Raw genomic sequence first — 13,776 nt, forward strand, 5'->3', positions numbered from 1 at the left:
AGGCAGAGACATAGGCAGAGGGAGAAGCAGGCTCCATGCACTGGGAGCCCGACGTGGGATTCAATCCCGGGTCTCCAGGATCACGCCCTGGGCCAAAGGCAGGCGCCGAACCGCTGCGCCACCCAGGGATCCCTTTTTTTTTTTTTAATTTTTTTTTTTATTGTTTATTTATGATAGTCACAGAGAGAGAGAGAGAGAGAGAGAGAGACATAGGTAGAGGGAGAAGCAGGCTCCATGCACTGGGAGCTCGACGTTTTTTTAATTTTTTTTTTTATTATTTATTTATGATAGAGAGAGAGAGAGAGAGAGAGAGGCAGAGACATAGGCAGAGGGAGAAGCAGGCTCCTAGCATGACTAATTTAACATGAACCTGAATAAAAGCACTCTCAGGGATTTTTGTACTGAAAATAAAGCCTACCTTTGCACTTATGTGCATATTTTAAATATGCACATTTTATGTACATTTTTAAAATATGCACACAAGCAAATATGTGCACACATACACACAAATTTCTGAAAGTCAATCCTTACAATACCTGGAAATGATTCCTTTGAGGTTCTGAAAATTTAATTACATTGGTTGGTTGACTATTAAATTCCTGCTTCTGACCATTGATAAATGGCCTAAAGTTTTCTGGAAGATGATATAAATCCGTCTGTTCATAATTACTTGGAGGACTATAACCACTCCCGCCTTCATCTCCACCTTCTTTGGGATGGTAGCCAGGATGCTGGTCATCATTTTTACTTTGATTGTCTTCCCAGCCGTTGCTACGTTTCTTTCCAACATATATATCCCGAATCTCATTATAGTCCTATTAGATAACAAGAGTAAAAATAAAAACAAAGGGACTACGATCCATTCCCACTCTCACCAAAGTCATTACCCACCAGATACTTACATTTACATTTTGAGATTTAGGCAGCACTTGATGCTCATGCCAATTCATCTCCAACTGCTCAGAGCGATGTAGCCTTGAGAAAAATCAATACTTTAGAGCCTATCACTTATTTGGACATAGATATCACAAAGAACCCAATATTATAACATGTTTTTCCTCCAATCTTCACCTAAAATTCTAACAATTAATCTACAATTTTACAACCATGTACATTATTGCCTACTGAGAATCAAAAGAAAGAGCATTATAGAATTGCAATGTACAAGAAAAAGCGTTCAGTCCTTACTCTTCGTCTGTGCCATCCTCGCTGCAGTCCGAATAGTGGAGCTCGGGGGAGGACAAGTCATCATCTAGCATATCATGCGGAAGGTCAGTGAGTAACTGCTGCAACTGAGACAGGAAAGTCAGCATCAATATCACCCTGAATGAAACATGAGATGCCAAACCACAGCTGCCTTGCAATGAGTGATTTTGACTTTAGAATCAAAGAAGTTCCGAATTTCTCCATTTAATAAATTATTGAAATTCCACATAAATTATGTTCATCATTTCACTTGGGAAACAGGGGAATACACAATATCAGGATTTATATTAGAAGGCTTTTTTTCTACAAATGTCTTAAATACACTTAACATTACAATAGAATTTTAAAACTTCTTTATGGAAACACAGCAAGTCGTGATAATGGTACAATCATAGTATTATGTTATCATGGGGCAGACTGGAGTCTCAGAATCCTGTCCTGCCAGTAATCAGACCTTGGGGACTTGACAACCACACATCCCCCCGGGGAATCTGAGTAGCCAGCTCTACTGTGCCCAGGTGGTAAGAACAGAAATACCAGCAGCAGGTGGCCAGAAACCCTTAAAAGCTCTAATAATCTGACAGAAACCCCTTGGAGAGTGACTAATTAGCAGACTGCCATCTAATTCCAAAGATGAAAAGATACATGATACTCAGCTCTGGTAACACAGTTGAGTAAAAACAGAGCTTTAAGATTCAGTTTTCTACAGAAAATACTCTGAAAAGCATAATTCCAAACCTGACATAAAAGCATTTGACTTCACTCTCCAATTTTTTTCTAGAAAAAATTTTTCTTTAGCATTCTGCCTATAAAAACTAGATAAATTCATTTAAGTTTCAAGATAAATGGTGATTAAGAGATGAATGAATTGTCTTATTTGTCGACTGTCAGTATCTGTAATGTCTTTCTTCAAGTCCCAATATATTGTCCTAAAATGTATAGCAATCAGAAGATTCAAATGCTATATTAAACAGAAGAGGGCTGCTTATGACTTCTATTTTTTTTTTAAGATTTATTTATTTATTCATGATAGACACAGAGAGAGAGAGAGGCAGAGACACAGGCAGAGGGAGAAGCAGGCTCCATGCCAGGAGCCTGACGCAGGACTTGATCCCGGGACCCCAGGATCGTGCCCCGGGCCAAAGGCAGGTGCCAAACCACTGAGCCACCCAGGGATCCCCAGGACTTCTCTTTAAAATTAAGCACTAGTTAAATCAACAAGTTGACTGAGTCCTCCATAGTACATAAATGAACCCTAGAGAATTATGCAATGAGTGAATTTTAAAGATACTAAATACTCTGCAGAACCTTGGGGAAAAAATGAGATGCTCCTTAGTCTATGGCAAGTTATTTTTCTCCATTTTAGAAGAAATGAAATGTAGTATAAAGCATTTTTCAGTATTATATTTATAATTAAAAACCTTATGAAAGGAAATAAGTATGCGAAAAGTTAAATGAAAGTATTACGGGGGCACCTGGATGGCTAGTTGGCTAAATGTCCAACTTTTGATCTGAGCTCAGGTCTTGATCTCAGGGTCATGAGTTCAAACCCTCCATTGCCAGCATGGAGCTTACTTAAAAAAAAAAAATATATATATATATATATATATATATATATATATATATATAGTATGTATATATACATGTATACACACACACACACACACACACACACATATTAAGAAAGGTCTCAAAGGAATGTTTCAATTGCTAACTGAATTTGGGAGAAGTCAAATTAGGGAATGGAAAAGGAGTACATGAAGAGGGGAGGGAGATACTTCCTTGTTCCCACATATATTTCTAATATTCACTGTATTATTTTTTCTTTTAGTTTTCTCAATCTATTTTGTTCTTTAAAAATGACACAAGAGAAAAATATTCCATTCCAATGAAAAGTTAATTTCATCTCAAAATTTATTTGATATTAATATTAATAACTAAGACCTTGATTTATTGGTCACCTGCTCATGCTGGGTAATTGAAAAACCATTTTGAGAATTAGCTATATCAGTCAGACTTAACCCAAAGGTATAAAGAATAAGAATCACACAAAAGAATCACTAAAAGCTAACAGAACACATCAACATATTAGTATGCTACATGTGTGCCTCAAGTGAAAGGTAGCAAAGTGATTTGAGAAAGATACAAAATTCACTAAGTAAAAAACATATATGAGGTCTTTTAAAAGTAGTCCAGCCTGTTTTATCTGTAATTATGCATCACTCCTTTAACGAAAAAGACCGTCCCCATATACTACACAGAGAAAAATTACAACAAAATAAATTTCTTATACTTACATCAAGTAAGGACTCCTGTACAGAAAGAATATTTTCTTCTAAGCCTTCAGTGAGGTCCAAGTACATAGCCTTATAATTAAGGAAAACGTTGACAGGGACATCTGTACAGTACATATTTTCCTCTCACCAGGATAGAAAAAGCTATACAATAACTAAGCAGTTCTTGTAGCTTTTTTTGTGATACCACAAAATTAACAAAACTGGCATCCACAGAGGAAAATTAATTTGAGCCTAAGCAGTAAGTTCATCAAAATGCTTCTGGATCCACGGGTGAACTTAACAACTAGCAAAATCATCCCTATAGTGTTTTATAGGGATGACTATAAAATATTTTACATATATGCTAACACTTTGAAAGCGTTTCATTCACCTTCAAAAAATTTTTCCATGAAGTTCTTTGGCATAGCTGGGCCATATTCCTTGGCTTCCATAACTCTCAAGACAGGGAAAAGCTAAATGAGGTGAGTTCTCCTAATAAGGCCATTCAAGAACAAAATCCCACCCCCAAGGCTTCCATTCCCAGAACCCAAGTGTGCCCTTCCCATATACATTGTCAAATGGATTTTGGTTTTGGTCACTAAACTTTATACCATAAAACACAGAATTATCAGATCAACTTAGCATGTTACCAAGTCGAGAATTTTATAAACTATAAATTTTCTTCGTTAAAGATCAACTTAGCTACCAAATACAGATTCAAAGGCAAAGAGAACTATCTTTATAAATGATGACATTTAATCCCACTCATTACTTTGAAATTCATCAGATTGTTTTTTGGTCCCAAATGCAATCTTTTCAGTGGGATGTTATTGTGCGTCAACTGAACTTAATAATTAAAGAGATACCTTCCCTACAAAAAAAGATCATTTGCCATTGCTAAGGCTTCCACTGAAATGCATTCTAAGCCATTCCATAAACTCCTCTCCCTTTACTACTTCACAGGTTTCTTCTCTAACAAGAAAAAACTGAGGGAATTTTACTCAAAGAATTTCAGCAGCAAAACACTTTGCAATTACCCATGCAGAACATCCAAAACAGCTAGGTTTAGGGGGAATGTAAAACAGAGAACATGTAAACCTTTTGTTAGGGTTTTCAATTTAAATTAACGAAACAGACTGTCTTTGGAGACTATGATCTTCAATATTCATGAAAGAAAGAGCTCTGATTACAAACCAGACATATTCTTCCTGTAGAAAAGCAGCATATGGAGTAGCCAACATTCATATGGCTTTTAAACAGGTTAGTTAATAAGTATACTGGAAAGATTCTGATATTTTAAAATATAAATTACTAAATAATGCTTTTGGGAATATACAGTAAATAGAATCTTCATTTTAACATAAGAGCCAAGTTAAAAACATCCTTGGAAAGGCTCAATATGGGAATGAGAAAGGGCCAAATAACTTGGCAGCTAGAGCCTTAGTTTATGAATTATACTACACGAAGAATTTTTTTTTTTTAAAAATCCATTCCATTAGTAAGCTACATTTTATGTTAGTGGGGAAAACTCTGTCTAGATTACCACATATCTGAAAAAGAAATACAGCAGCATTTGTTAGACAATATCAGCCCCACAAATGACACAGTACTTTAGGCCTGGAAAGAACACTGGAGCTCCTCCAAGCCAAATCTCTCCTTCTTTATAAAGGGTCTGAACAAACCAAGGCCCAGAGGAGGGGAAGGGCATGCCCATGAAAGTGAGAGTTACAGCCCCAGAGCTGGCACCAGAACCTGTATCTCTCCATTTCCACTCCAATTTTCTTCTACATGACATTCCATTGGTCATCAGAAGTCACTTATTTCTACCTGTTTATATACAATCAAGCTACAGTTTGCCAGTCATGTTTTTGTTCCCATTGTGACAGTCCCTGAAAAACACCTGTATGTTTTGAGAAATATCCAAAGAAACAATCCAGAGGAAGTATAAGAAATTGCTAAAGAAAAACATCAACCATAGGAATACTCAACCATTTGTTCCTTTTTCTCAGGTGATAACAAGAAAAGGCCACTAAATAAGGCAAATAATATAAAATGTAAACAAATACTAGCTTCATAACTCCCTCTAGTGGGGACAAAATGCCCATCTTTCTATAATTACATCAAACAAGGCAATTAAAAAGTAGAAGAAAGGCTATGCAGTAGAAGCCCTACCTTTTTAAAATATAGGATTTCAAGCTCAAATGAGCTTTATTATTCTATTAGAGAAGCACCAATATAAAAACCAAATGGACTCAAACCAGCATGGCCAGGTGTGAGTTTCTCTCTGCCATCTGCTTCTAAACCACCTGCATTTCTACTCAGGATCATTTTTCAGACTTCAGATTAATCATTACTAAATAAACCATCATCAGCAAGTCTCATTTTGACATTGCAGATTACTAGTACTTTTGCCCCAAAACACCAGCTCCAAAATACATGCATACATACATAGAGTCAAACAATCACAGAGCTGTTTTTGGTGACACTGAAGAAAGTACATGTATACTCCAGCAAACTGTGAGATCCCCAAAGGACAATCTACCCTAACCTATGGGTGTACCAATAACTTTGGAACCTGTAACCACTCCTATCACAACAGTAACAACTATAGGTCTCTAACCTTCCACAATGAAATGACAAAGCACACTGACTTAAGTGAAAAGTATTTTGAAAAAAATCACATTGTTACATTATGAATGAGTTAATAAAAGAACTTTTGAATTCCTCTTTCCTGGGCCAGCTTTTTTTTTTTTTTTTATAAACTTATTTTTTATTGGTGTTCAATTTGCCAACATATAGAATAACAGCCAGTGCTCATCCTGTCAAGTTCCTGGGCCAGCTTTATAAGTAAAAGTTTGCCTAGAATACTTTGGATGAGGTCTACTTAATAGCAAAGACAACTACATCCATAATTCTTAAATGGTACAGCAAGAAAGTAAAGGGCTCCAATAAGCTGCAAGGAATATGGGTGATATAAATACTAACTGATGTGACAGCCTATCTCTATGGTATCCTCACCCTTGCTCATCTGCACCCTAATCTGCTGTTTACTGCATAGAAGATTGAGTTTTGGGTGTAACATGGGGTGAGGCTGTGGATTACGCACTTCTCTGCTATGCCTTGGCCCACAGTGAGCAAACTTGTACCATTAAAGAACTGATACTTTAGAAATGATTATAGTACCTCACTTTTCTGCAAAACTCTTGGGGATTTTTTTCAAAATACGGGTCTCATCATGTGGTTTAAGATTCCACTGGTCTAAATGTCCTCTGAATATTGAAACACTCTAAAAAATGAAGTGATTATTTCCTTTTCTGAAGATTAAATGCAAATGTACCTTCTCCCCTCACTCTTCAAAGCAAACAATGGCTTGAACAGAAATGGAAAAGGCAAGATCATAGTTGTAGAGCTGCTACTGGGATGGCATGGAAGTTGGAACTTGACTGTGGCTTATTCACTGACTTAAGGATAAGTGTAGACAAAATCTCAATTGCCCCAAAGTACCCAAATTAAGCTCAGCAACTGGCCATTCATACCAGAGGGTCAAAATCAGGATTACTCTACCATTTACAGAGAGAGGATCTCACAAATCCTTAGTAGGAGAGACTATGAGTCAGATATGGTCCACTTGGCCCTACAGTACATCCTCAGGGATACAGACATTCCCCCTACATATGTGAACTGACTACCAAGTGATTCACTAAGTAGAGAAAGCAATATGCATTAGCCCTCTACTAACACTTATAAGCCAGCCGTTGATTCCAAAACTACCAACCAGGGAACAGGAAAAGACCACTCTTTTCTTTAACCTCACAAGGCTGTGAAATGTTTTTCTATAGTAGGTTTAGACAGGTCAATCGGAGGAGATTGAAATAGCCTCTGGATATGCAAACAAACCTAGGTTTGATTAACCAATTTGTCATTTTAACTTGCAGTGATGATATATACAAAACTGAATTTTTATGAATAATCCTGAATTTTGTTGGTGAAAATCTGAAACCCTCTAGCCTCTGATCTTACTTCTTCCCTTGCAGCAATTAGAAAGAAAAAAAAAAAGGCAAAAACACTTATTAACATGAAACATAATCATCATGTCGGAGTCAAGTTGGCTAATATGGTCTTTTCTTCTACTTTGCTAGAAACTCATTCTTAGATATTTTTACTTCTTGAGAGCTCTTTGTCCTCTGGAAATTCCCTATCCCAGTTTATAACCTATCAAGAAGTGATCCCTAGGGCTATTTTCTATATACCTAGAATTAATTGCCTCTTTAACTAATGTCCCCCTTAAAACTTTCACCACACAATACACCTCTAATTAGTTCCCTCTAATACCCTAACCATCTCTCTAATATCTTTTCCAATGAAAAATCACCTGTCAGATTGTTTTTTCTTCTTCTTTAAAGTCTACTATAATAATTACTTAAACTGATCCCCTCAAGAATCCCAGTAGCTAAATTCCAGCAAACTATCCAAAGCCATCAGGGGTCATGAAGACCTCGTGCTGTGAGTTCACAAAGTAATAGAAAATCCTCACCCCCATCCTTGCCACAACAATTGTGGTGAAGGACCCTGTCAAAATCTAGAAACCCTGGTCGGGGTAAGACTCCAATGCCCTCAGCGGCCTGGCGGAGAATTTACAAGAGCGTAGCTGGCAAGTCCAAGTGAATCAGCCCATGTTGGTGTGAGAGGACAATGGCCAGCTGGGGATGGACAGCCACTGCTCAGATTCAGCCTGCCTGCTGCCATGTGCATATGTGGCCAGGGCTTAGGACCTTTCCAGACAAGCCAGAAATTCTGAGTTGTTACATGAAATTTTCCAATCTTTAAATATAGACTGAACTTTTAAAAACACTGCACAATCAAACAAGACAAAATGTCTATGGACAAAAATCCACTGAGCTGCCAGTTTTCTATCTCTACCCTAACTCTACTGCCAACTACATGGGCAAATGATCATATTCTTTGCTTCTTCTTAATACTAGTCCACAGTAACTATTAAAAAGGATTGTTTTACATATTAGAAAATGGATCATATCAAGCATAGCCTCAATACAAAAGAAGCTTATCATAGTCAATCAAGAAATTTATCTCAAACTAAAAACAATCCTAATAAATTGACTTTCACCAACTGCTGCTACTACTGCTGCCACCATTTACTGAACATTACTATGTGCCAGGAATTCTGTTAAACTCGTAGATGTATATAAAATATAATCTCCTCCTTTGAGGAGATTATAGTCCTTTTCTCCTTGAGTCTATTCACCACACAGCATACAGTAAGATCTTTATATACATGATCAGGTAACACTTCCCTGCTTAAAATCCTCCTGACTTCCATTTTCTCCTGGAATAAAATACAAACAACTTACCATGACAAACGATTTGGCCCTAGCCAACCTCTTTAGCCTGTTTCCACACTCATTCCTTGGTTACCCAATCCCCATATCACTGCCTTCTGGTTGTTCTGCAAATATACAAGGTCTCTTCCCAACTTGTATGCTTTACACTTGTTGCATGTCTTGGCCGAGAATATTCTTCCTCAGGCTTCTGCACTGGCTGTTCCTTTTCATAAGTCAGAGTCTAAGCTCAGGCATTTCCCCCTCCAAAAGACCTTCTTTTATCAGTGCCCTACCAGTTACTTTAATTTCATTCTATTTTGTTCCCTTATCATTTATCAGTGCTAAATTATCACTCACTCAAATTATTTTATTCATTGGTTTACTTGCTTATTGCCTGCTTCCACAAGGATGTAAGATACCTGAAGCAAAGAACCTTGCTGGACTTGTTCAAGGCAAAGTTCCAGGCAACCAGAAACAAGGTCTCTGCCTCCAAAGCCAACCACTACCACCTAAATGCAAAGATCTTAAAGAATCTAATCATTTACTGCATTTTAGTCTTGTTTCAAAAAAGGAAACATTCCACTCAACCACATTTTAAAAGTTCAAATACTGATCAAGTTTTAGGGGGTGACAAAAAAATTCTAAATCCCTTCCAAATGACACAAGATGGTATCATTTTGATCAGGATAAAAACTTCAATATTGGGTTTAGAGTCTTTTTTCTGAGTAACTTACCTCTTTCTCCCTTTCATAATCTTCTTTGTCATACTCTTCATCTTCGTTTTGTGTCTGCAGTGCCACACTGCCAAAATCTAATGACATGGTCTTCCTGTGGAAAGAGGAAGATGCTTGATTTCTAAATATCCCATAAAATCTCCCCAGACCAAACTACACAAGAGATGCCATATGCAAAAAAGACAACAGCAGCCAGGGAAAAAGATATATGTAACTCATGCATGACAAATGGTTACTATTCCAAATATAAGGAGAGTGCTTACAAATCAATGTGATTTACAGAAAAATAGCTGTATGACATTAATTCATAGAAAAGAAAAATGCATCGAGGTGGCTTAGTAGGTCAAGGGACTGCCTTTGGCTCAGGTCATGATGCCAAGACACTGGGATCCAGCCCTGTGCTCCCAGCTCCCTGCTCAACAGGGAACCTGCTTCTTCCTCTCCCCACACCAAACCTCCCCCCTCCCATACTTGTGCGCACTCTCTCTCTCTCTCTCTCTCTCTCTCAAATAATTAAATAAAACCTTAAAAAAAGAAAAGAAAACTGCAAAAAGCTAATAAACCTGTGACTAGACCTTTCTCATGGTCTGGAACATATAACTTAAAACAGGAAGATTTTTTTGTTCACACACAAAAAATAAGATAATAAACTAGAAATATGCCAAGACAAAAATTTTAAGAATATGCTCAAAGTTACTAAGTTGGTTTATTAAATATCGCAAAGGGAGCATCCTCCACAATTTGTTTCATCCTTTGAATATCACAAATCCAAATGTCATGTTTCACAAAAAGAAAGCCACTAAATCCTGAGTTAATGACTGCCACCCAAAAACCATTTACCATCTGGTAAACTGTGTAGCATACAACAAAAATATCACTGTTAGACGTCCTGCTCTTTGGCTTGATAAAATCAGGTTGTAGCAAAAAAAAAATACTCAGGAAAAACAGAAGTGAAGACTGTGAAGCTGTACCACTGTAGAGTTCCAATTCCAAAAGCAACAGCAAAAACTCTCTGCAGAATGGCTACTGCTGGGGCAGAAGCAGCAGCAGCAGGAGGTGGGTTTTCAAGTACTTACAGTCAAGAGCCTGCTGATGATTTGAATTATACTTAGGAATCGTGGCTACACAGACTACCCAGAATTTCAAAGGTCCAAAGAATCCCAACAAAAAAGGAGGCAGGCGTCATCAATTACCCAGCCTAATACTGCCTTCCATTCACTCCGCTCTTCTGCATGCCAGGGAAATGCACTTTGATGTGAGCCTGAGCCACAATTCATTCACTGCACTTTTCCAGACTCTAAAACGATATTAAACTGGAAATGAATTGAGAAGCATAGGCCCAGGAATTCAAATACATTTTACCATAAAGAACTTAGCTCCTTCATGTTAACAGTTGAGAACTATGATCACAAACTTTTCGGTAAGGCAATAGCTCTACAAGCAAAAGATATTCCACTTCATCAGACCTAGCGCACCTCTGATTATATGACACCGTTCCATTTGTACCACTAAGAAAAAGATGTGGCCAATTAAATTATGACACATCATTAATTTTAAACTGCAGCCTGACTTTGCAGATATTAAAATTTGAAAAGAAAATGTGTACTTTAGAATGGATGAAATAGGGCATTACAGACTAACACAAATATGAATTTTAATGTTGAAAATCCCCATACAATGAGTTTCTGTTTTTCAAAGACTAACTTATGTTTCTTGTCCCAACTGTAATTTGCAGTCCACCTTCTTTATCCCTCCCGCTCTGGTTCCTACACCCAGACCATCCCTTTCGACTGATCAAATCAAACCCCTTACATCAACTAGCTTCTGTTTCTTAGACCAGACCTGCTCCTTTCTATTCTTGTGCCAGAGCTAAGAGGAGGAAGGGAAATGTGCATTTTTTCACTAAGAGGGAAAATACGTAAATTTAAGGAATCTAAACCTCATCTCCACCCAACCGCTAAAAGAACCTTTTTGTACACCTGCATAAGTTAGAGAACTGAATGTAAAGAGCCTATAACATAGCTGAAATGGTAAGGGAAAAATACACAAGCTCATGTCTCTAGGGTTTTTTCATTACTGCAAGTGAACATGAAGTCTACAGAATTAAACAAATAATGAAAATACTAGGCCACTGAAATCCTGGCTCCTTTAAAGAAATTAGATTAAATTGGACCTTAAGGACAACCCTGAATTCTCCAGGCAGAAATCATCTTTCCTCCTTCTGATATTTATAGTATTCTCCACCTCTTCTTGTATTTTATAGTTAAAGCCAAAATATTGATTTGGGTTAATTTCTCCTGTATTAGACAAAAGAAAGGAGAGGTTTTCTTTTTTCAATCCTTCACTAACATGCCATCAATTCCTGTTGAATATTGAAAAAGAACATCAAGCTTTACAACAGCCCATTGCTAAATACAGCTATTTTAAATAAAGAGCTACTTTTTCTCAGAGAATAGTGAATTCTGCATGTATTTTCAAGTGAAGAAAATATAAGAGACCAAAGTGTATCTCTTTCCAATGGCTTTTTAATCCAAACTATGTCATTAAATAAAGATCTGCAAATATCTGGAAAGACCAAAATCTCTCCAGACTGGAGAAGAAAAGATACAAATTAAGTTTTTCTTCTCAAAAATGCAAACTACTGGAGACCTTAAGAAACTATTTCAGCATAAAGAGAAATCAGATAAACTTAACTGTGGATAAATAATCAGCATTTTAACTAAAATTTAAAATAAAAGCTAATTCTTTTCCACAATTTATTAATCACTACTAATTACCACTGTTATCAGAGACTTTAATAGAACAATAAAAGAAACTTTTTTTATTTTTTTTAAGATTTTATTTATTTATTCATAGAGACAGAGAGAGAGAGAGAGAGAGAGAGAGGCAGAGACACAGGCAGAGGGAGAAGCAGGCATCATACAGAGAGCCCGATGTGGGACTCGATCCAGGGTCTCCAGGATCACGCCCTGGGCTGCAGGCGGCGCTAAACCGCTGTGCCACTGGGGCTGCCCTAAAAGAAACTTTTTTAGAAGAAAAAAATAATAGTAAGACAGTAAACCCAGAAGCCATAAAGGAAAAACTTGACAGAAACTTCACCACAAAAAATAAATTCTTTATATGGCAAAAGAGACCTAGTTGACAAGTCAGATATTATGTATGAAAAAAACACTAACAAAGTTGAGAGATAAAATAATAGTAAATGTATCATAAGAAAAATATTTGCAAAACACATGACAAAAATCCCAATATACAACTTTCAAAAAGAAATGAGAAAGAGACAACCCAATTTAAAATGGGCAACCAACACAATTCATTTTTAAAAATAAGTGTTAAATGTTCAATTAACTTAGAAGATGTGTAAGTCATGAAGAATGCAGTGTCATTTAAACACTGAAATGATTTCCAACCGCTAAATTTAAAAAGAAAAAAAGGTTAATAACACTTAGTGGTGGCTATTTTGTAGAAAATAGGTAACCTCAGGAATTGCTGCTGAGAAGCATGAATTGCAAAAACCATCCTGAAAATTACCATATTAATGTATTGAAAAAGAACATTTGTCCTAGTAAAAGTACTTTTGAATGAATTTGGTGATACTATACTATTAATAGAAATAATGATGTATTTCTTTGATAGCTGATCATTAATCAAGATGCAGGATAAGTGAACTATATGCTTTTTTAAAAATAGTTAATACTTTCTTCCCAAATAACTTTTTCTGAACCTATTGATAAGACTATGTTCTTTTTTTCTTTTTCTTTTTTTTTTTTTTTTTTAATTTATTTATGATAGTCACACACAGAGAGAGAGAGAGAGAGAGAAGCAGAGACACAGGCAGAGGAAGAAGCAGGCTCCATGCACCGGGAGCCTGACGTGGGATTTGATCCCGGGTCTCCAGGATCGCGCCCTGGGCCAAAGGCAGGCCCCAAACCGCTGCGCCACCCAGGGATCCCCCTTTTTTCTTTTTAAACACTGAGATCAGAAGGACTCCATCTCAGTACTCGTTTTGTAGTTACTGGCTACATTTTCTTTGCCTTTCTTGCTGTGAGAGGGAAAACCAATGAGTGTCTTGGTAGGACAAAAATATCAAAAACCAAAAACACTGTTTTCATGTCATCCAAAAACCTGTAAGCTCTCTGAAGGCAGAATTAAAATGCATGTCCCCCACGTGTTGCACATAGCAAGCACATAATAAATATTTGTTGAATATGATACATTCAT

At 36.8% G+C, this 13,776-nt stretch overlaps 1 protein-coding gene across 7 annotated transcripts in view; it reads right to left on the reverse strand.

Annotated features, from left to right (window-relative positions):
- The window catches only part of CEP152 (centrosomal protein 152), an 88,107-nt gene that overhangs the window by 72,617 nt on the left and 1,714 nt on the right, over positions 1-13,776 (reverse strand). For all 7 annotated transcript variants that reach the window (XM_072738476.1, XM_025998673.2, XM_072738474.1 and 4 more), the window contains exons 2-5: positions 9,556-9,649; positions 1,189-1,292; positions 903-975; positions 537-815 (exon numbers count right to left, since the gene is read on the reverse strand). In XM_072738476.1, coding sequence (XP_072594577.1) covers positions 537-815; positions 903-975; positions 1,189-1,292; positions 9,556-9,642 — 543 coding nt within the window. In that variant the 5' untranslated portion in view covers positions 9,643-9,649. The remainder of the gene's footprint in view (positions 1-536; positions 816-902; positions 976-1,188; positions 1,293-9,555; positions 9,650-13,776) is intronic.

Source organism: Vulpes vulpes, chromosome 15, assembly GCF_048418805.1.
Source record: "Vulpes vulpes isolate BD-2025 chromosome 15, VulVul3, whole genome shotgun sequence".
NCBI lineage: Eukaryota > Metazoa > Chordata > Mammalia > Carnivora > Canidae > Vulpes > Vulpes vulpes.